Below are 22,840 nucleotides of genomic sequence, written 5' to 3'. Positions count from 1 at the left end.
CAGGCAGAGTAAAGGTTCAAGTGACCAGAAGAAATTCAAAGGTGCATGCAACTTAGGACATTGAAAAACATACAGAGGGTAGAGGGAACATCTTAACCTGTTGTTTCTGTAAGATAAATTTGCTCAGCTAAATCCTAACAGTCTCCCAGAGACGTCCTTGGGCCTCCCCAGACCCACTTTGTTTTTTCTTTTCTTTTTTTTTTTAAAGATTTATTTTATTTAATATATGTAAGTACACTGTAGCTATCTTCAGACACCAGAAGGGGGAATCAGGTCTTGTTACAGATGGTTGTGAGCCACCATGTGGTTGCTGGGATTTGAACTCAGGACCTCCAGAAGAGCAGTCAGTGCTCTTAACCCCTGAGCCATCTCTCCAGCCCCCAGACCCACTTTCTAAATGATAGTTGATAAATAAGCATTACCTTTTTGTTTTTCTTTATTTTTTCTGCCCCATCCTGCCCTACCTTATCTCCCACCCACTCCCCTCCTTCCATCTGACTCCGATGCCTATTTTTCCCCCACCCTGAGTAAGACTCACCCATTCTCCCATGGGCCTCACTGGTTATTTAGCTTCTTTGAGTATGTGGATTGTAGCATGGTTATCCTGTACTTTATGGCTAATATTTACTTATAAGTGAGTGCACACACCATGCCTGTCTTTATGAGTCTGGGTTACCTCACTCAGGATATTTCTACTTCCATCCATTTGCCTGAAAATTTCATGATGCCATTGTTTTTAATAGCTTAGTAGTAGTTCATTGTATAAATGTACCACATTTTCTGTATCCATTCTTCCATTGAGGGACATCTACGTTGTTTCCAGCTTCTGTCTACTACAAATGAATCTGCTCTGAACATAGTTGAGCAAGTGTCTTTGCTATATGTTGGAATATCTTTTGTATATGCCCAGGAGTGGTATAGCTGGGTCCTGAGGAAGAACTATTCCCAATTTTCTGAAAAAAAAAAAAATGCCAAATTGATTTCCAGAGTGGTTGTATAAGTTTACACTCCCACCAGCAATGGAGGAGTGTTCCCCTTGCTTCACACCCTTGCTGCCATGTGCTGTCACTGAGGTTTTGATCTTAGCCATTCTGACGTATGTAAGATGGAATCTCAGAGCCATTTTGATTTGCATTTCCCTAATGACTAAGAATGTTGAACATTTCTTTAAGAGCTTCTCAATCTTTAGAGATGCTTCTGTTGAGATTTCTCTGTTTAGCTTTGTACTCCATTTTTCATCAGAGTATTTGGTTTGTTGGTATCTAATTTCTTGAGTTCTTTATATATTTTGGAAATTAGTACTCTGTCAGAGGTAGGGTTGGTGAAGATCTTTTTCTGTTGTGTAGGCTACTGTTTTGTCCTATTGATGTTGTCCATTTTCTTATAGAAGCATTTCAGTGTCATTAGGCCTCATCTATTAATCATTGATCTTAGTGCCTGAGCTATTAGGGTTCTGTTTGAGAATTTGTCTCCTGTGCTGATATGTTCAAGGCAGCTCCCCGCTTTCTCTTCTATTTGGTTTAGTGTGTCTGGTCTTCTGTTGAAGTCTTTGATCTACTTGGACTTGAGTTTTGTGTAGGGTGATACATGTGGGTCTGTTTGCATCCTTCTATATAACAGAAATCTAGCTAGATCAGCACCATTTGTGTTTTGAAAGATGCTTTCTTTTTTCCATTGTATGGTTTTGACTTCTTTGTCAAAACTAAAGTGTCCATAAGTATGTGGGTATATTTGGGATCTTTGATTCTATTCTATTGATCAACCTGTTTGTTTTTTATGCCAATACCATGTGGTTTTATTACTATTGCTCAGTAGTACAGCTTGAAATCAGGGATGGTGATACCTTCAGAAGTTCTCTCATTGTATAGCATTATTTCAGGTATCCTTAGTTTTTTGGTTTTCCATATAAAGTTGAGAATTGTTCTTTTCAGGTCTGTAAAGAATGTGCTGGAATTTTGATGGGGATTGCATTGAATCTGTAGATTGCTTTTGGCAAGATGGCCATTTTTACTGTTAATCCTACCAATCCATGAGCATGGGAGATCTAATACCTTCTTCAGTTTCTTTCTTCAGGAACTTGAAGTTCTTGTCATACAGGTCTTTCACTTGCTTGGTAGAGTTACCTTTTATATAATTTATGGCTATTGTGAAGAGTATTGTTTCCCTAATTTCTTTCTCAGCCCTATTCTTATTCATATAAAGGAGGGCTACTGAATTTTTTTTTCCTTTGAGTTAATTTTGTATCCAGTCACTTTGCTGAAGGTGTTTATCTGCTGAAGTTCTCTGGTTGAATTTTTGGGGTCACTTATATATACTATCATATCATCTGCCAATAGGGATACTTTGACTTCTTCCTTTTCAATTTGTATCCCCTTGATTTCCTTCAGTTGTCTTACTTCTCTAGCTATAACTTCAAGTACTAGATTGAATAGATATGGAGACAGTGGGCAGCCTTGTCTTGTCCTTGATTTTAGTGGAATTGCTCTAAGTTTCTCTCCATTTAATTTGATGTTGGTTATTGGCTTGCTGTTATTGCCTTTATTGTTTTTAGATGTGTACCTTATATTCCTGATCTCTCCAAGACTTTAACATGAAGGGGTATTAGATTTTGTCACAGAATTTTTAACATCTAATGAAATAATCATGTGCTTCTTTCAGTTCATTTATGTGGTCGATTACATTGATTGATTTTCATGTGTTAAATCATCGCTGTATCTCTGGAATGAAGCCTACTTGATCATGGTGAATAGTTTTTGGTGTGTTCTTGGATTTAGTTTGAGAGTATTTTATCGAGTATTTTTGCATCAATGTCCACAAGGGAAATTGGACTGTAATTTTTGAGTCTTTGTGAGGTTTCGGTTTCAGGACTGGCTTCATTGAATTAATTTGGTAATGTTGCTTTTGTTTCTATTTTGTGAACTAATTTGAAGAGTATTGGTATTAATTCTCCTTTGAAAGTCTTTAGAATTCTGTGTTAAAACTGTCTGGCCTGAGCTGACTGCTTCTATTTCCATAAGGATTATCATTTTACTTAAATTGTAAGTATCTGATCTTGATTTAACTTTGGTAAGAATAATCAAGAAAATCAATCATTTTGCTTAGACTTTTCAATTTTGTGGAGTACAGACTTTTGAGGTAAGGCCTAATGATTCTTTGGATTTCCTCAGTGTCTGTTGTCATGTCCCCCTTTACATTTCCGATTTTGTTAATTTAGATACTGTCTCACTGCCTTTAAGTAAGTTTAGCTAAGGATTTGTCTATGTTGTTGATTTCTTAAAGAACCAGCTCGTTGTTTTATTGATTCTTTGCATTGTTCTCTTAGTTTCTAATTGATTGATTTCAGTCCCGAGTTTGATTATGAGAGAGAAACTGAGGCTGTGTGTGTGTGGGCACACACTCATGCACGTATATGTGCATTTTTGTTTTTTGTTTTTTTCCTGATGTGGGATTATCTATATCCTATGTTTTCTTGGGTGTAGTTCGCCTCCTTGGTTTGGAGTTTTCCTTCTAGTATCTTCTGTGGAGTTGTTTTTGTAGATAGATAGTGTTTAAATTTGCTTTTGTTATGAGACATCTTGTTTTATTTATCTATGGTGATTGAAAGTTTCGTTGGATATAGAAGTCTGCGCTCTATCTGTGGTCTCTTAGAATCTGGCTTTTAGAATTTCTGTTGAGAAGTCAGGTTTAATTCTGAATAGATATACCTTTGTATGTTACTTGGCTTTTTCCCCCCTTGCAGTTTTTAATATTCTTTCATTATTTTGTACATTTAGTGTTTTAATTATTATGTGGTAGGAGGATTTTCATTTCTGGTCCAATCTATTTGGTGTTCTGTAAGTTTCTTGTATGTTTATAGGCCTATTGATCTCTAGGTTGAGGAATTTTTTTTCTATGATTTTGTTAAAAATATTTTCTGGGCCTCGGAGCTGGGCCTCCTCACCTTCTTCTATTTCTACTATTCTTAGGTTAGGTCTTTTTATAGTATCCCACATTTCCTGGATGTTTTGTGTCATGAACTTTTTAGAATTTAACACTTTCTTTGACTGATGTGTCAGTTTCTTCTACAGTATCTTCTAAGCCTGAGATTCTCTCTTCCATCCCTTATATTCTGTTGGTGATGCTTACATCTGTAGTTTCTGTTCTCTTCCCTTGGGTTTTCCATTTCCAGGATTCCCTCAGTTTGTGTTTTCTTTATTACTTCTATTTCCATTTTTCAGGTCTTGAACAGTTTTTCCTGTCCTTAACCTGTTTGATTCTATTTTCCTGTATTTCTTTAAGGGATGTATTTATTTAAGGTCATCTTCTTGTGCTTTGCTGTAGTATAGTAAGATAGCTGGGCTCTGGTGTTGCCATATTGCTCTGGCTCTTACTGATTGTGTTATTACCTGGCCTTTAGCCATCTGTACTGGGTAGATAGTCCTGATTCCAGCAAGACTTCTCTAGGAGACATGCAGAGCTGTAGGACAGTGCAGCTCAGGGAATAGCATGATGCTCACCTCTGCTGGCTGTTCCCCCAGGTGGACCTGGCAGGCAGGGATAGGTGAGGAGGGATCTAACCTGGATGTTCCTGGAACTCAGTAGGCCTCTTCAGAAAGCCAGGCAGAGCCATGACCTGATAGTGGTCAGTGTACAGCATGAAACTCACCTCTAATAAGCATTATCTTTAAAGCAGTGGCTAGCCTTTGACCTTAGCACAATATACTATAACTTTTCATTATAAATATACAGTACCTAAACATAGAAAGTAAAATGAGAAGAAAATTTTAGAACCCTTAACTTTGTCCTAATTTTATTTGTTTTTTAGTAGAATTACTACTGGTCTATGTGTTTGTGTCCAGTAGGCTGAGTATTCCTGACCTGAAAAAAAAAAAAAAAAAAAAAAAACACAGAAAATGTTCTCAAAAAATTGTAGTAAGTTGCATGCAGTTTTTCCTTTGTATATCATAAATCATTATGTGCCAAAACATGAATATGTATATCATGACTAGTAAAATAATCAAATAAGTTTTCACTGTATACTAAGCCTAGTCCAACCTGATTTACCTTGAATGGATAAAAAAAAAAGGCTCATATTGGAACCCAATGCTATTCTAACTTTGATCATCATTTCAAACACAATTATTTTGAAGACTAAATCTGTTTTCTTCTTCAGGTTAATGAAAAGTAGCCTTGATGGTGACATCATCCGAACACAGAAGTTGTCACTTATCATTAGAACAGTGGGCAGACATTTTCCTGGACACTTGCTGGCTTGGGATTTTGTTAAAGAAAACTGGAATAAGCTTGTACATAAGTAAGTTTCTTGGGGAATGACTGACTTTCATGTTCTTGGGCTGTGCATTTGCAAAATGCTCTTAGTGCCTTGCTGCCTCCTTGGGGTTAAATGGTGAAGAACTTCTTATGTAGCAGCTTTCTATTTGATATCTGTATTTATAAGCATCACATCACTTAGCAGTGGTGTTCCATTGAAATGCTAATCAAGGTCAGGTATACCTCATAAGCTTGTCATCCTAACCTGGCCATGGACTATTTCAGAATGTTTGTCTAGTTATATGTTCAAAATATTTCTTGTTTGCCAAAGCATCAGCTAGATAGCACATATAGTATTTTCTTCTTCTCTTAAAGCAATAGTGATTTTTCTGGGTGTAGGTAATTTTTGAGAACCAAATTAAAATTCTATCAGAATATCCAAGTCCCTACCTCCTTTCCTGCCCAGCATCAGTGTGTAAAGATGCCCCAACTTCTGGGCTGCATTTCCATGAGGAAGACGCTACTCTGCCTGTGCATTAAAGTATTTCCTTCATATTCTTGAACAGTGCTTTGGGTGTCAGCTGCTGCTTCATTGCTTTCTCTTATATTTGTGTTTCTTCAGGTTCCATCTGGGCTCCTATACCATACAAAGTATTGTTGCTGGATCTACTCACTTATTTTCAACAAAGACACATTTATCTGAGGTTGGTTGTACAAAATGCTAACAGGAAAAATGCAAGGCTCCTCTGTTGAAGTGACGTGGAGGCTTTTCGTGCTAATTCTAGTCCCTCTGTCTTCTTTCACCAATTCTAATGATTCCACACTGAGATTATTTTTAAGTGATTGCATGTATAGCAAGGAGATGAAATTCTAATTCCATTCTCAGCACTACTTGGTGTTTCCTCAATACAAATAATTTAAGTAGGAATAAAATTATTTTGAGGAATCTCATTCAAAAATGTGGATTTATTTATCAAGCCTAATGTTGACTTTTCCTTCGGAGTTCTTTTTCTATTTTAAGAAATAAGGAAAGAAGACATATAGACATAGTAGTAGAGGCACGAGCAGGGAAGGAAAGGGTCCTTTGTTTTTAAGATCACTTCAGATATTGTCACACTTGGTTGAGGCAAATACCTTGGGTGTTAAAGTATCAGGCTGTTCCTGAATGTTACCATACTCCCCCTACTTCCCAGGTGTCAGACCTTTGAGCCACCATCACACAGTTAAAACTTATTTCCAATGGCCAATCAGGGAGCCTCAGCCTTTCTTTGTTTAAAATACTTCTCTGTGGAATTTGCAGGTCCAGGCATTCTTTGAAAATCAGTCAGAGGCAACCTTGAAGCTTCGGTGTGTTCAGGAGGCTTTGGAAGTGATTCAGCTGAATATCCAGTGGATGGTCAGGAATCTGAAAACGCTCTCCCAGTGGCTGTAGCACTCACAGCTGATCTCCGGCGCCCATGGCTCTGCTGCTTTCGCAAAGGTTGAGTGAAGGCCGGCCTGCTGCTGAGTTGTTTGCACTGTTAGGAGTTCTAGTTAGCTCAGGGCCCAATTGTATTTTTCATATCTTTTCTGAAATGTCTTTAGGCAGTAGTTATTTATTACAAAATTATATTCACCTGTATGTCATCCATCTACAATAACAATGAATAACTTTTCTTTGACACACAAATGGAGAAAAAAGTCAGATTTGAAATTTTGTTTTATTTCTTAGTGTCCAGAGTATTACTGTTACAGTGCAACCAAGGAAGGTCTGCTGTAAGAACCACTGTGTTTGTAGGTTGCTGATTGATCAACTGTTTGTTGCTTTTTGTTAAATAGATACACCTGGGTTTGGTAGTGCAGTGGCAAAGACATTGAAGGTACAGCTCTAGACAGATGACCTGATTGGGGGTTCTTTAAAAAAAGTTTTGTCCAGTTTCCAGTTTTTTCCTGCAAAATAGCCAGGTTCTAAAGACTTTTTCATATTTCTGTTAAATTGAACAGCTGAACAGTCAGGCTCAAAGTTTCAGTTTTCCAAATATTTAACACTTTCTGCTTCATCTTCATGACACTATGTAGGAAGTGTTCTGAACTGAGTTAACATTAATTACTTTACTCATGAATTCCAGTACCCCTAACTTTGTATCCTGGTAAGGCCTTCCACCAGCTTTCTCCTGTAGAGGAGCACTCCATGCTTGGGAGGATTTCTCCTGTAGAGGAGCACTCCATGCCATGCTTGGGAGGATTTCTGTGAGCGCTGGTGGCTTTGTCATTACTTTCACCCAAGAATGTAATTTGTTTAAGTTGCTGTTTGAACCTTACAAATCATACCCTCTTCTCTGTGAATCATACCCATGTGTGGGTTTTACTTTATGTTACAGAGTATATTAGAAGCATTTCTTAAATAGGATCTTCAAGAAATTAAAGCTTTTTATTTTGAAGTTCACCATAATACCTTAAAGGAATAATGAGAATGTGGAGCAGGAGGAAGTTGAAAATATGGTGGGCTATGAATTCTTTTTTTCACTGTTAAAAACAGTGTTTTTATTTAGTTGAAAAAATTACAGGTTTTTTGTTTGTTTGTTTGTTTGTTTATCATGGCCAAACTACGTTAAACAGAGTGGCCAAGAATCAAGCAGAGGACAAGGGAGGGAGGGAACCCAGAGCAGAATGTGGGCGCTTTCACTCCTTCTGAAGGAGAAGGATTGTACTTGAACTTTTTGAGCTATGCAGACTTATTCCTAGATTGTTGTGTTTCTTTGAATCTTAGGAGAGAAGCTTTCTTCTTAATAACTCATGAGAAGTCTATATTTTGTTTGAAAACAGTGTCTGTGTACATAAAAAGGGAATCACTCATTTCTGAACACTGAAAACACTCCACAGAGTCAGACCATAGAGAGGCCACTTGTTTTTATTCAGCTGTTGTAAAGTTAGAATATGTGGAGTTATATACAAAGTTATAGTTTATTTTATGAGAATATTTTTATATAATAAAATTTTAATGGCTGACAAGCTGAAAATAGCCTGCTTTAATCCTAGAGTTTGCTCCCAATTTCATCTTTTCTAAACAGTTTTTGGGTTTTTGTTTGTTTGTTTGTTTTTTAATTTGTGCTTTTTTTAGTAGAAACTGTTATTCCTGAGAATCATAGAATCATCTTTCTATTTTAGTGAAATAGGTAATTATAGATCTCTATTCCCCTTGTATTTTTGGTAAATGTCTGACAGTTGTGTTGATACTGAAGGTTAGTAGGGTTTTATATTTTTAGAGTGAAGGACAAATACTCTTGTGGGTTTTGGTTGTCCCTTTTCATTTTTTACCATGCTGTATTACTAGATTATACTTTGATAACAGAGTTTAACTTTTGCTACTTCTCAAGATCAGTTCAACCTTGAGATTTACCTGCCCATCTTTTTGTTGATCTTATAGTCTTTGTAATTCTGCATATGGCAAATCTTGTCCTAAATAATACTTTTTTTCCATGTATGAGTGTGAATATTTGTGGTGTGCTGTGTTGTAGATAAAGCCTTATGAGGATATGGGCTTAAGGAGAGGTAATCCTTGATCCAGTGCGATTAGTAGCTGCTCGTTCCCAGGATGCTGGAGCCATATTTTAAGTCTTACCTATAACCTTCACCTGACTTTTTAAAAAATTTTGGTAGGCCTCTTAATTTGCCCCCAGAATTCTGTACGTTTTCATGCTTTGTTAGCTCGTTTATGTACAGCTTCTTAGCTAACTCAAAGTCAGTTCTGTATGACTGAGAGGTGGCACTTGTAGTCTAAGAAGTATGTTGGTAGCATTCAAATTTCCTTCCTCTAAGATTTAATTCTTCTCTCTGTACTTTTAGGAAGGAAAATTGAAGCACGGGGGGTCAGCTTGTGCTTTGGGCATAAACACACAAAATGCCTGACAGCTTTGGGTAGCAGTTGAATGAGCATTCTGATCACTACAGAGAAGGGGTGTTCTTGAATGCAATGTGAAAGGTACGTCTTGATTAGGAAAAGTAGAATTGGAATTCTAGACTTGAGAAAAAGAATCGATTGGGAGATCTGAGAGTTTATTAAAGCTGGGAATTGGAGGAGACAAGTTTCCTCTGCTAATATGACATTAGATATAATAAAGTAGTGGTCATGCCCCCACCCCAGAGGCTCATGCTCTCTTCTGTCTCATTGTATTAGTCATTGTTTCAGAGTGTTCAAAGACTTTCTTGCTATCATAGGTTCTACTTAATTTTCTTTGCCATATGTGTTTTTATTTTTATGAGATTTTAGCCACCATTGGAGCAAAAGCTGCCAGAAGAGTCCTGGGTATAAACAAACAAATCCAGCTGCATGAGGTTTACTGGGTACCCAACAATTCTTGCTGATTATTGCGAAGCAAGAAACTAAAATTAAGTCCTGTGTTGTTGCATGATTGTTAGTCTGTTGTTAAATTGGATTGTAAAGATGGTTACTTAATCTAAAGAACCTGAACTGATGATCTTCAGCCAGACTGCTGAGCACTTATAGAGACCATGTGTTGTGTGGGCTCTAGGATAGCACGGTCTGTCTCAGGTGCTCTGTTGCCAAGGAGTGCAATGAGTTTGCATCTAGGAATGCGTTGCTTTACATAGCCTCTAAGGATTGGGACCATGGGTATAATGTAGGTCTTCTTACCTTTGCCTTACTTTTGTTTATGTGGAATTAAATCTTCTTCTACTACTTCTTCTTCTTCTTCTTCTTCTTCTTCTTCTTCTTCTTTTTTGGTAATGTTCTGTCTTCTCATGTTTGTATTTCTTGAAACTCAGGTATATATTTTTGCTGGGGTTTTTGTTCTTTTATTTTGTTCTTAAAGCTCTAAAATATCAAAAAAGTTTCAAATGAAAAATGGAGGTCCCAAAGTATGACAGATTACTCTTTCCCCATCCTTTATTGCCCGGTTAGTCAACAACTAGTAGAGTAAGTTATTGACCTTTAGAGAGTTGTAGAGGTTTTTGGGCGGGGCGTGGGGGGAGGGTGTTAGTGTTGATACATATTTTGAAACATATACATGTATTTTTAGATGTTTTTATATTTTATAAATTTTGTCCTGTTAATGAAAGAGTGAAGTACTGCTTTCTGATAATCTCTCCTCTTCCCATATTGCCTACTATAGGCAAAGTTGTAAAATAATTTAAGTTTTGAAACAGTGTGAGTTTCAAGAGGGGAACAAGGTAGCTTCTTTTAAGAGTGTGTAGAAATAGTTTTGCTGCTATTTGGCGCTTACTTAATGCTGCTCTCTATACATTTTTCTTGTGGACATGTACATAAGCCATGCAAGGACACACAGATGTTTGGCAATAACAGAATGATAATAGTACCTGTTGTTTTGCTCTAGTCTTAGGAACTTAGGTTGTCGCTCATCCTTTCAAACATGTTGTAAGTGCAGTGCCACTTGTATTTCACTTTGACTTGTCTCTGCATAGGCACGTGATTACCATGGTGATTGAGAATGACTGATTCTTCCCTTTTTCTTGTTGCCTCTTAAGGCAAGAACTGTAGAAGAGAGTAGAATAGTGCTTGCTATGGCCTTTTATTACTGATTCATTAGGTTCTATGCCCTTCAAACATATGTGAAAATACCTGATGAAATGTGGAAGACTACATGTGAACAGTCCTCTCTTCTCTCACCTCTTACGGCCTGTTGGCCATCTGAGTGGAAGATGGAGGGAAATGTACTTAATGTCTGTATATATGTTCTTACTACTGTATTGCTTTAGTTCTCTGGGTGATCACAGTGGAAGATCCCCAATGTACCATGGAGTTAAGATGTACAGCAGTGCCCTCTTTCCCTTTATTGCCTCGGTACAATACTTCTTAAAAGTATTTTGAATGTTTGAAAGTTGGGTTTGGGTTTCTGGTGGTGGTTGGTTGGTTGGTTGGTTTTTGCTAAGCTGGAAAAGTAGTTTGGAGGCAGAGTGTATACTTTTCAGGTGTACAAACGTGTTGTCGCTGTGCTTTTCCTTCCTTGTTTTCCCTGTCCTTTCTATGGCTTTATGAGTAAAGCTAGAAATCTCTCCAAGAGGTTTCTTCCTTATGTTGGCCATGCAGTATCATTGACAGTAGCATTGACAGTGACCTGGAGCTGCTCCTGGGGGCTGAGGAGCTGGCATCTGCTTTTCCTATGTGTGTCCCTAGGTGCTCTTGCTTCTTAATCACTTAAGCCATTTCATTGGGTGCCTGTCCTGATGAACTGTGGAGCTCCGAATTTAGTGTCCTCCCATTCCTGTTCCATCTCTGTGAGTAGGCTTTTCTTTTTAGGTTTTTTTTTTCTCTTAGCTTTACTGGGGACTAAGGGCGAGAAATATATTCTTTATAAATATAAATAATTTTGTTACTATACTGTATTATTTCATTTGGTACTGAATCCTTTACATGGGCATTTAAGTACCTAATGAAACGTGGAGGTCCGGATGTATGAAAACTTCCTCTTTTCCCTTTTCCTCATTGCCTCTGTGGGCAATAGCTGTAGAATAGCATAGATTTTCTAATTCTCTTCCACCCAGTAGGTGGAAGTATGTATATACTTTAAAATGTAAATATAAATTTTTTAAACTTTTTGTTGTTACTTCATTTGTACCTAAATCTATTTGTGGACACTTAGGTACATAAAGAATATTGAGGTTCATTCTATGAAAAATCTCCCCTTTCCCTTCCCTCATTGCCTGTCTGGGCAATGGCTTGTAGAGTAGTTGTGTAGCTTTGGCATGGGGGTGTAGGGTGAGAAGAGTTCTGGGTTTTTACCTTTTTGGATGTATTTAAAAGTCTGTCAGTTATTTCAGTTTTTCACTCTCAATCTGTGTTTGTGTTATCAAACAAACCAAGAGTCTATATCTATGCCCAGAAGTGTGGAACATCTGCCCCTTCTCTGTCACCTGTGCCATATTGCAGTAGTGTATACGTACTATAAGGCTTGAGTTCTTGTTTTGTCTGTTGCTTATAGCATAGCTTGTTAGAGAAAAAGGTAACCATATAATATATATGTATATATGATTGTAAATGCCTTGTGGTGTTAACTTCATTTTGAACGTGGTCCTTGGTGCGACTATTTTTACTCTGTACTTAATGAACACTGAGATTGATTCTATGAAAACTCTCCACAGTCCCTATCCCTCACTGCCTGGTGGGCAGTGGTAGACTAGATGTTTTATTTGCTTATCTTTTGTTTGCTTTGTGGGGGTCTGGGTGTTTATATATTTTTAATGTATATATAATATTGCTATATTCTGTATATTATTCCACATAACACCAGTTCTTTGCTGGAATTTGTAGATACATAATGCAACATTGAGGTCCAGAGGTATGATAACTCTCCCCTGCTCCCTTTTCCTCATTGCCTACAGAGGCAATACTTTTATAACTTGGTTTTTTTTTTTTAGGGGGTGGGAATGGGATTGCTTAGGTGGGTAGTGGTTAGGGGAAAGGGTGAGTGCATGATTTTAAAATATATTTTTTCATGGTACTGATTAGGCCCCTAGTCCTTTACATGGATAGGTGAGTACCTAATCAAAGTTGAGGATCAGTGTATGACGTATCTCCCATTCTACCCTTCCCTGGATGCCAGTATTGGCAAGAGTGAGTAAAGCAGCTGTGTCTTATTTACTTGTTTTGGATTTATATTTTTGATAGTAGACTATTCTTAATATAAAGTTGTCATGTTTTTATTTCATTTTGTGTTCAGCCCTTTGCCTAACTGTAAAGAACATCATGAAAATTAGTTTCATAAGATGACAGCACATTGTTTCTTGCATATTTCCTCATTTAGTAGTAGGTAGTACAGCTGATTTGTGGTTTTCCTGGTTATTCTGAGATATATATATATATATGTATATGTACACGTATATGTATATGTATATATGCATATACACTATATATGATACAAATATTATACTATTATACATACATATTTAATTTTCTCCCTTGCTCTCATTGTTTCCCTTTAATACTTATTTCCTTGAAGGTTTTTACATGTACCTAGAGAAAGAAAACAAAAAAACAAAAAAACCAAAGGCTCATTACATGTTGAGTGTCTGACTGAAAGTGTAGCCCTGGGACTCCATGTGTAACAGTAGCAATGGGATTGCAGCAAATAAGATGGGAGAAGACACTCAGGTATGGCTGCATTGAGGAAACTAATCATATCCAGCATTTCTGGTGTTGAATTAAACTGACATGGTGAAAGTCAAGCTTTGGTTTTGTAAATGCCAGAGAAAAAACAGAGAACATTGCACAGTAAACCTGAGTTTAAATGGCCTCAGTGTTTGAGGCAAGCTTTGAAGCTAGGGTGTCAATATCTGTGTTTTCTGTAACTAATCTGAAGAGCCCTCGAGAGTACTGTGTCTGTGAGGCCTGAAGTTCAGATTTCTCTCCAGAGTTCTTTTGATTGTTCTTATGTACCCAGGAGAAGTCATTGTGATTCTTAGAATGGATCATTTGAGTGATTACTGCTCCTCTGGTGGCTGACAAACAACATGGTCCCAAAAGAATTTCAGGGGTAAGACCTTTCGGTCTTAGAACATCCACATGTGGCAGGGCACATTGGCCCTTTCTTACCCAGAACTCTTTTGTGTGGCTGCATCTCTTTCTCCAGTTCTCTCTTAACTGGAGCATGCCTATTCTTTGTCCTTTTGTCTTTAGTATCTTTGTTGTTGTTAGATGCCATCTGAAGTTACACTCACAAGTTTAAGCAAATGCTGCCTTCTTGTCAGCCTTGTGATTCTGTGTGCATTTCATGCAAGGGAACCTGTATGTTTGCTCTCTGCATTCTTACATTTCATATTGTCTCTTCTTCCACCACATGGTAAATGTTATGACTACACATTTGTCTTCATCAACGAAAATGCATGTGAAAACCTCTCTGTCCTTCTTGCATCTTAGCTTTGTTTTGTTCTCACATTTTTACTGATATTCCACAAGAAAGATTTGCCATATCCATTTAGGAAACATTGAGCGATAGATAGTTCTCCTAGAAATTCTCAAAGACATGTTATTTACCATATCAAACTCTCAGGAATGTATTGGAAAATTATCCTAGTAACATTGCTGTTACTTATACCTGCTGCTGGAGGAAAAAAGTTTATTCATGACACATTTACCTTTGATCATAAATAAAAGAGAAAGGGCCACCTTTTTGGAGTTAGTCATGGTAGTCATTAGTGATATTTTTGAACCGTTTTTAATTTGAAATACTTCAAAGGAAGTAAAGGTCATGGCTTAGCTCAAAAAAATGCTCCAGAAGTTGGGCTGCTTAAATCATCAGTACAATAATATACTGTGTGTGCGTGCATGCGTGTGTGTGTGTGTGTGTGCATGCGTGTGTGTGTGTGTGTGTGTGTGTGTGTGTGTGTGTGTATGAAATGAGAATTGCCACATAATTGGAGCATTTGCATTCATCCGCAAATCATGTTGAGACAAACTGTAGCTGGCCGTCTTGATTAAAGCCAAGTGGTCCCTGTGGCTGTGAGGAAGAGTTTTTCTTGCAAAAACTTTGGCAAGTGATGACTTCGAAACTTACAAAGCTATTGCCTTTTTTTTTTTTTAACACCAGTAGTGACCTTCAGTTCCTTCAGTCTGAGTTTAAGGGTAGAATTCTAAATTTGTATTCTAATCTGTCTTTTGTGGAAAATTTTGAAAATAGTATGTATATGTAATATTGTATATGCAAATTGTGTTGTTTTACTTGTTTTGCATATGACCAGCACTGACTGAAAGGCATGTTTAACTATAAACACTGTTGCTTTCTTTGTGAAATGAAAATAAAAGTATTTAAATACAAATATTGTATGGATTCATCTGATAAGACTGATTATATATTAAAAGTATTTCATCTCAGGTTCTAAGTTCCGTCAGAACTGTTCCCATATATATTATCTAAATTGCTTCCTGCCTTACTCCAGAGTCCTTAACACATAAAACTCAAAGGAACCCAAACTCACACTGTGAACATTTTGGGTTGCGCAATTATTTGCTTTGAGAGACTCTTGTGCACACTGTAGAATTTTCAACATATACTACTGATGCTGGTTGCATCTACGGGTAACCAACTGCCCATAGCAACCCCTCACTATTCTGGCCCTTGTGAGAAACAAAAACGTTACTTCATAGATAGAAAACTGTTCCCTGGACTGGCAGTTAAAACTGTGTGTGGGTGTTTGGAACAACAGGCTCAGTAAAGGGGTTGCTGGTTTTAGGGCAGTTACTTCCTTGCACAGGTGCAATCCTTATGAACACTCAGATCCTGTAAGTGGCAGGTGGCTCCACAATAATTTCCTACCTAGGTTACTATAAAACCACTGAAAGCTAACAGTTCCCCTGCTTTGATCATATAAGTCATACCAGCCCTACTCAAAGGACATTGCTACAGTTATGTTCCTTGTTAGGTCCACAACACTAGCCTATTCCATCTCCTAGATCATGAATTGGGAAAGTTTTAGGTTTCTAGATACAGTAATGAAAACTAGTGTTCTTTTACTGTAATCTCTAGAGTTTAATGTTGGACATTTGAAGACAAATCTAGTGAGTCTCCTAATTCCCCAAAGACCCCAGTTTGGGGATTTAAAAGCCTTTATGTCGTACCTTTTTAAAAAGAAAATTATGAAGATCGTTGCCAATATTTACAAAATGCTCAGAAATTGCAGGGATTTAAAAAAACTGGCTACATGTTTTATAATCATAGATATCAACTGTTAAATATGTGAACACTTAGGAAATAAGGAACACTTAATTCCACTAGGTTTGGGATGGGGGTATTGAATTGATAAACCTCTCCTTATTTTTCAAAATCACAACGGGGAAGAATTAGATTTGATGTTAGCCTTCTGCTTTTCTTTCATCTCAAAAAGTCTTCCCTCTTTTGACAGACACTGCCTCCAGAGTTTACTTAGATTTGTATGTGGATTGACATGTGCTATAGAGTGGTGCCCCCCCCCCCCGAGTTTCTCTTTATAGCCCTGGCTGTCCTGGGAACTCACTCTGTAGACCAGGATGGCCTTGAACTCAGAAATCCGCCTGCCTCTGCCTCCTGAGTGCTGGGATTAAAGGCGTGCACCACCACGCCCGCCGAGTGGTGTTTTATTATCAGAGCAAAAACATCCCTTTAAATTACCAATGTCACTCACCTTGATCCCCATAACTGGCAAGCTTCCAATGCCTTGTGCTTATGTGCTTTTCTTTTCCTTTGTAGATGACATCCAGTTAACTGGTCAAAGTCCAGCTGAGGTTAAATGTAACTTTGAGACCACATATTTTTGGTTTGGGATTATCAAAACCTTCACTTATACTAACATTCAGTCTTTCCCACTCACTTTCTTAAAAGAACATAATGCAATTAAAATAGGTATCCAAATTAAATTGTTGACAAGCACTAGGTGGCAATAGTTTGAAAGAGAAATCTGGGTTTTTTTTTTGTTTTTTGTTTTTTGTTTTTTTTTGGTTTTTTTTTTTTTTTTTTTTTTTGGTTTTCTGGGACAGGGTTTCTCTGTATAGTCCTGGCTGTCCTGGAACTCACTCTGTAGACCAGGCTGGCCTCGAACTCAGAAATCCGCCTCCCTCTGCCTCCCGAGTGCTGGGATTAAAGGTGTGAGCCACCACAAGAAATCTGGGTTTTTTAAAGAGGCTAAACACAGGCAGGAGAAGCCTAGGGTGTCAATATTCCTTGTTAAGGTGACAAGCTCTTGATTTACAAGCCAAGTCTGGGAAATGGGAAGGCTTTTTTGTTTCCAGTGTCTCTTCTTCAAGCATTGTCGCTGCCACATGCTTCTTTGCACTGTAACTAGTATTGGTATCATTCTGTGTATGTCAGATGTGTCTAATTTTTTATTTCAGCAGAAATTGCTGAGATATTACTGTAACACATGGTTAACAAATGCTTCATGACTTGAAGAAATTACAATATTGAAAAGCTTCAGGACAGACGGGCACTGGTTAGAACCAGGACATCTTTCTCACCTGTTATTTTCTACTTAAAGATGGTTTTAGTTCCACTAGCTAAGATATTTTCCCTTTACCTGTCCTCCAAGAGTGTTAACATGAGATAAAAACATCTGTAACTGCATGGTGGTGCCTGTCCCAGAAAGCATAAATCCAACTCTGGTCATTAAAGGTACTAGCTGCTTCCTAAGATGCCTGTGTGTGGAGATGATTCCTGTAAATTGAATAATGTTATACAACACACCAGCTAGGGAATTATAGAAATAAAGTCTAATATGCTTTGCTTTTTGCAAATTTAAGTCTTGAATTTGCTTGTATTTTATTCAAGGGACAGTATTCTATGTCAGAAAACAGGCCGGGAAGATGGCTCAGTCAGTAATGGTCCACACTGTCAGGCCAGATGACCTGAGTTTGATCCACATCATGGAAGAAGAGAATTGACTCCCACGTATTGTCCTCTGACTTCCACATGCGCTGTAGTATTTTCATCCTGTCCCTACACATAGTCATAAACAAAAAAACAGGCAATTCAAATGCATGCGGTTATATTTGTTTTACAACTGAAATAAAACCCTGACTGTTGGTGAATTTTGGTTAATTATAAGGAAACTGTAAACTAACTCTTGATTGACTTATAGTGGAGATAATATTTACTTGGAGGTAATATTTATTTGGCCATGAATGTATGTATGTATGTAACACAAATATATTATGTCATATACAGAGAAATTGATCAAATGTCTTAAGATCTCAGATTGCTAGTGCTGAAAGGAACCTTGTAGACGATCTAGTCTATCCCCACCATTTTATAGACAACAGATTATACCTTAGCTGAAATCTCACATAATATGTTTAATTTATATGTGTATCTAGCTTAGATGTAGATTATGTGCAGTGACCCATAGGACACTGTTTGGAATTTGAAGCAATTCAAAGAATTTGCTCTAATGAGAAAAAAAATTATCCTGTTATGAATTCACTATCAAAAGAGGTGGTGCATTATTGTGAAATTAAGCTTGGATATAAGTGGTTTGAACTTACTGATAATGTAAATGACCCAAATCCCATGACCTTGAGAAAGGAGCCCTTTTTATGTGTCTTGATGAAGTGCAGTGCACTGAGGTAGCACTGTCTCTGTTGAAGGCAATCCTGTCAGGAGGTTCCCACTGTCACCATCGAATCATATAGCAAGGAAAATGATTGCCACCGGTGAAGTAACAAGTGCTGTGTTTTCTTTTTACAAGTTTAAGCCTTGAATTTGCTTGTATTTTATTCAAGGAACAGTATTATTTGTTAGAAAACAGGCCAGCAAGATGGCTCAGTCAATAAAGGTACACGCTGTCAGGCCTGATGACCTGAGTTTGATCCACATCATGGAAGAAAGGAAATAATACTAGCTTCACTAACTAGGTTTTGTAAAAATCCATTTTCCTAAAGTACTTTGAATTCAGCCTCAACTAAAGCATCTACCCTCAGCTGCAGACTTCTGTGATTTCTATTGCGAGGAGATAAGAACTTTCACAAGGTTTAGTTCTAAGATAGGTGTTATCAGGTCATTTTTGGTTGGTTGGTTGGTTGGTTTGCTTTGGTTATGAGAGAGCATGGCCTAAGTGTCAGATGTCCTGCTTGTGTACATCTTGTAGTCTCTCTTCTACCTTTAGCAAAGTTGGATTCAGAACTTAGTCCAAGATCCTTTTCTACACAATGTGCTAAAGCCGACATGTTGCTGAACAATGTAGGATTTCCCAGGCAAGCAAATGAGGAAATCTGAAAAAATTATTTACCTTCCTGAGCCTCTTTTTTTTTCTTCAGAACATCTCACTTACCTGGCCATTTCTAGGGAATCTTCTTTCACACACACATTCTCACAAACTCATGCATGTGCACACATGGGCACACACATACAGAGAGAGGGACATAGAGCCCTTGCTGATTCCTCACTTCTCCATAACTCCTTGAAGTGTCTCCTTTAGAGCATTGGGGCTCAGTGTCAAAATCCAGATCCAAAAGGCCAGTATAACAGCAGGTCAACAAAATGGCCTCACCGTTTAAAAGGCTGGTTTGTGGCCTTTTGTATTGTGGCATCTCTTAGAGTCACTTCTCACAAGTTACTCAGTACTTGTTATGAGGAAAACTATTGTTCTTATATCTCTATATTAGCAAATATTATTGTTAGGATTTTCTAGGATAACATGAAAACTGTCTTATAATTCCTGGCCACACAGAGACTTTGGGTAAGAGAAATCAGCCTCAGACTGACGAGGCATTCAAGATGTATTTTTCCATGGGTAAAGTAATTTATTCAGTAGCTGTTGTGATCTATCTAATGTACACAGGCTGAGTGAAAAAGGCTTAGCTACAGTGTGAGCTGCAAGTGCCTCCTGGCTGCTGTGTAGTGCGTAGATACCCAGAGGCACTTTGTTCCCCATTGACTACACCATACAGCCACGCCTTGGTTCCTAAGGGTGTTCCAAGTGAGTGACAAGAGGCAATGAGCCATTTGCCTGTTGCTGTTTCACCCGAGGGTTCCTTCAGTTCCCTTCAAAGACACCCTTTCTCCTCTGCTTTCTTCTGTGTGGCCAAGTGAGAGTGAGGACAGCTTTTCAAATCAGAATCACAAAGCAGGGAATCTTGATGTAAATGTGCATTCAGAGGAAGAGGGGTCTAGAAGCACTTGAAGCCTAGAGTGCATATCCTTAGTTAAATGACTCAAACAGGAAGTACACCTTCTCATCAGCTTGGTTTCTAGATGACAAGCACAACTGTCTGCCTCACTTCATTGACTTCTAGCCTCAGTAATCAAGGAAGGAATTGTGATATTCTATATCTCCAAGGTCCTTGTTCTAACAACACTCTGTGATATAGCCAGATGTGGGGGTTAGGGGGGAGGGTTGGTAGTTTGTCTCTACCCAATTCTTACCATAGATAGACATGGTAAGATGGTTTAGAGTCCATGTAGTCCTCATGGAAGCAGCACCAGACTCAAACCAATACCAGGAGAAACTCAGAAACTGAAGGAATCCTGAAGGAAAGGAAAGTATGCTCTCCCACTCCACCTCCACCAGACCTCCCTCTTCCCTGGGGCCTCAAGTCTCTCCAGGATGAGGCCCATCCTATCCCACTAAGGTCAGACCAGACAGATCTCTGCTACATATGTGCCAGGGGCCTTGGACCAGCCCGTGCATGCTTCTGATTGGTGGTTCAGTCTCTGGGAGCTCCCAGGGGTCTGGGTCAGTTGAGACTGTTGATCTTCCTATGGAGCCACTCTCCCTTTCAGCTTCTTCAGTTCTTTCCCCCTAATTCAACCTAGGGGGTCCCTGATTTCAGTCCACTAGTTGGGTGTAAGAATTTGCTTCTGTCTCAGTCAGCTGCTTATAAGGCCTTTTCAGAGGGCAGCCAATGCCAGGCTCCCATCTGTAAGCATATCATAGCATAGTAGTGTCAGGCCTTGGTGGTCCCCCTTGGATGGATCCCAAGTTGGGCTGGTCATTGGATCTCCTTTCCTTCAGTCTTCTCTATTTTGATCCCAGCATATCTTTTAGACAGGAACAATTCTGGGTCAGGAATTTCGACTGTAGGTTAATAACCCCGTCCCTTCACTTGAGGCCCTGTCTATCTACTGGAGGTGGACTCTTTGAGTTCCCTTTACCCAGTGTTGATCATTTTGGCTGAGGTTGCCCCCAATGAGTCCTGAGAGTGTCTCACCTCCCAGGTCCCTGGTACCTTTCTAGAGGATCCCCCCACCTCCCACTCCATGAGGTTGCTTATTTCCATTCATATATGTATTTTTAATGAAATTTAAAATTTATAAATAAATAAATAAATAAATAAATAAATAAAAGCAATGCTCTTGATTGAAAAGATGCCAAAGAAAGAATCCCAGGTAAAGTGGTCTAAAATAGAAACTATCCCTTTTATATTTAAAGGGGATCTAAAGGATAGTCTGTCTAATAATTATAAATAATATTTGTCAAAAACTGACAAAGAGCAGCTTTGGAACCACAGGATAAATAGAGGTAGGCAGTGACGTATGGCAATGATGACTGGGGTCAGTGCTATAGCAGCTGATGGAGGTAAGCACTCAAGAGCTGTTGAGGGTTCATGCTGAAAGCCACTAGTTGGGGGCGAGGAGAGGGGCGGTGCTGCTGATGGCAGCCAGCAATTAGAAAAATTACTCAGCAGACTTTTCTCTGAGGGAACAAAGCTGGATCCATTGGGGTTGCTACTCCCAGTGAAAAACTCCAAACTCTTCTAACTCTTTAGGGGCCTGTAAGAAAGAAAAGGAAAGAGAGAAAATTCATAAACACACACATACACACTGAGTATATGCAGCAAAACAGGCTCTAATAACTTAATACATATATACATACATGCCTACAGAGAGGCAGACATACATAACATGTTCACACATTGAATGGATGGAGCAAAGCTCCAACAAGCAGGCCCCAAACATTTCACACATACACATATATACTTGTTTACATGTCTACATTTATGTGTATATGTAGTGTGTAGTTTTTGCTACCCTGCTTTAAGCTCCAGGTGAACAGTGCTACCAGCCCCACCCAGGTTCCCTTGGATCTGTGGATGAAACACACACACACACACACCACACAACCTACTTACAACCTGCCTTATTGGCTCAATTGCTGGGCACTTCTAATCTCCCATGGCTAGTATGTCCTTTCCAATACTCTTAGTTCAGAACCCTAAATCTACCCTCAGCTTAGTTATGCTTCTAACATCTCTCCTGGAAAAGCAGCTTATGGCTGCTCTGCCCGAGATTTCACATGGCTGGTCACCTTTCTCCCTCCAAAGCATGGCGTAATTTCACTTTCTCTTCCTGCTTCTCTTAGCCTCCTGCAGGGACTCAGAAATCCCACCTCTTTCCTTCTGCCCAATTGGCTCCTAGCATCTTTAGTCATTGATCAAGAACCAACTGGGAACAGGACTTTAGCATCAGAACCACCTGCTACGCATATATGCACATATACACACAGGCTTCAACACACTTTATTTTTTCTTCCATAGCTTATATATCCCAGCAAAATCTTTCAAGCAGTATAAAATTACAATATAATTACATTCTATTTTTCTTCTAGTGAATGACTATGGAAAAACAGTATGTTCCCAATAGCTTTACATAAAAAACATTATGTAAACAAAACAAATTATTCCCAAGAACCCATATATATTCGTAACTAAGCAATTTATTATAGATTAACAAAGTATGAGCAAGCAAGGTAGTTCTCAACCAGTTTCTCTTACTGGCAGGCAGCAATTAAATATAAAACTCATGCATTTGACCAGATGCTAACAGTACTTCATGATGAAAAGCACAAGTTAGTTATAGAAGAGAGCTTCCTTAACATTTAAAAGGAATCTTCGAAAACCATACTGTTAAAATTGTCTTTAGTGTTGAAAAAAATGAAATTAATTTCTTGGGCTGAAGAGATGGTTCAGTGGTTAAGAGCACCGACTGCTCTTCTGAAGGTCCTGAGTTCAAATCCCAGCAACCACATGGTGGCTCACAACCTTCCGTAATGAGATCTGACACTCTCTTCTGGTGCATCTGAAGACAGCTACAATGTACTTAGATATAATAATAAATAAGTCTTTTTAAAAAAAGAAATTAATTTCTTTAACAGTAGTCTTTTCAAGCTACTT

General features: G+C 38.3%; 1 protein-coding gene across 1 annotated transcript in view; it reads left to right on the top strand.

The window, feature by feature from the left end:
• The window catches only part of Lnpep (leucyl/cystinyl aminopeptidase), a 96,767-nt gene extending 88,059 nt beyond the window's left edge, over positions 1 to 8,708 (top strand). Inside the window, exons 16-18 of the mRNA NM_172827.3 lie at positions 5,153 to 5,293; positions 5,873 to 5,954; positions 6,551 to 8,708. Coding sequence (NP_766415.1) covers positions 5,153 to 5,293; positions 5,873 to 5,954; positions 6,551 to 6,682 — 355 coding nt within the window. The 3' untranslated portion in view covers positions 6,683 to 8,708. The remainder of the gene's footprint in view (positions 1 to 5,152; positions 5,294 to 5,872; positions 5,955 to 6,550) is intronic.
• The last annotated feature ends 14,132 nt before the right edge of the window (positions 8,709 to 22,840 follow it).

The sequence above is a fragment of the Mus musculus genome, chromosome 17, assembly GCF_000001635.26.
Source record: "Mus musculus strain C57BL/6J chromosome 17, GRCm38.p6 C57BL/6J".
NCBI lineage: Eukaryota > Metazoa > Chordata > Mammalia > Rodentia > Muridae > Mus > Mus musculus.
The sequence above is the reverse complement of the archived record's forward strand: the minus strand, read 5'-3'. Positions and strand labels throughout refer to the sequence as shown.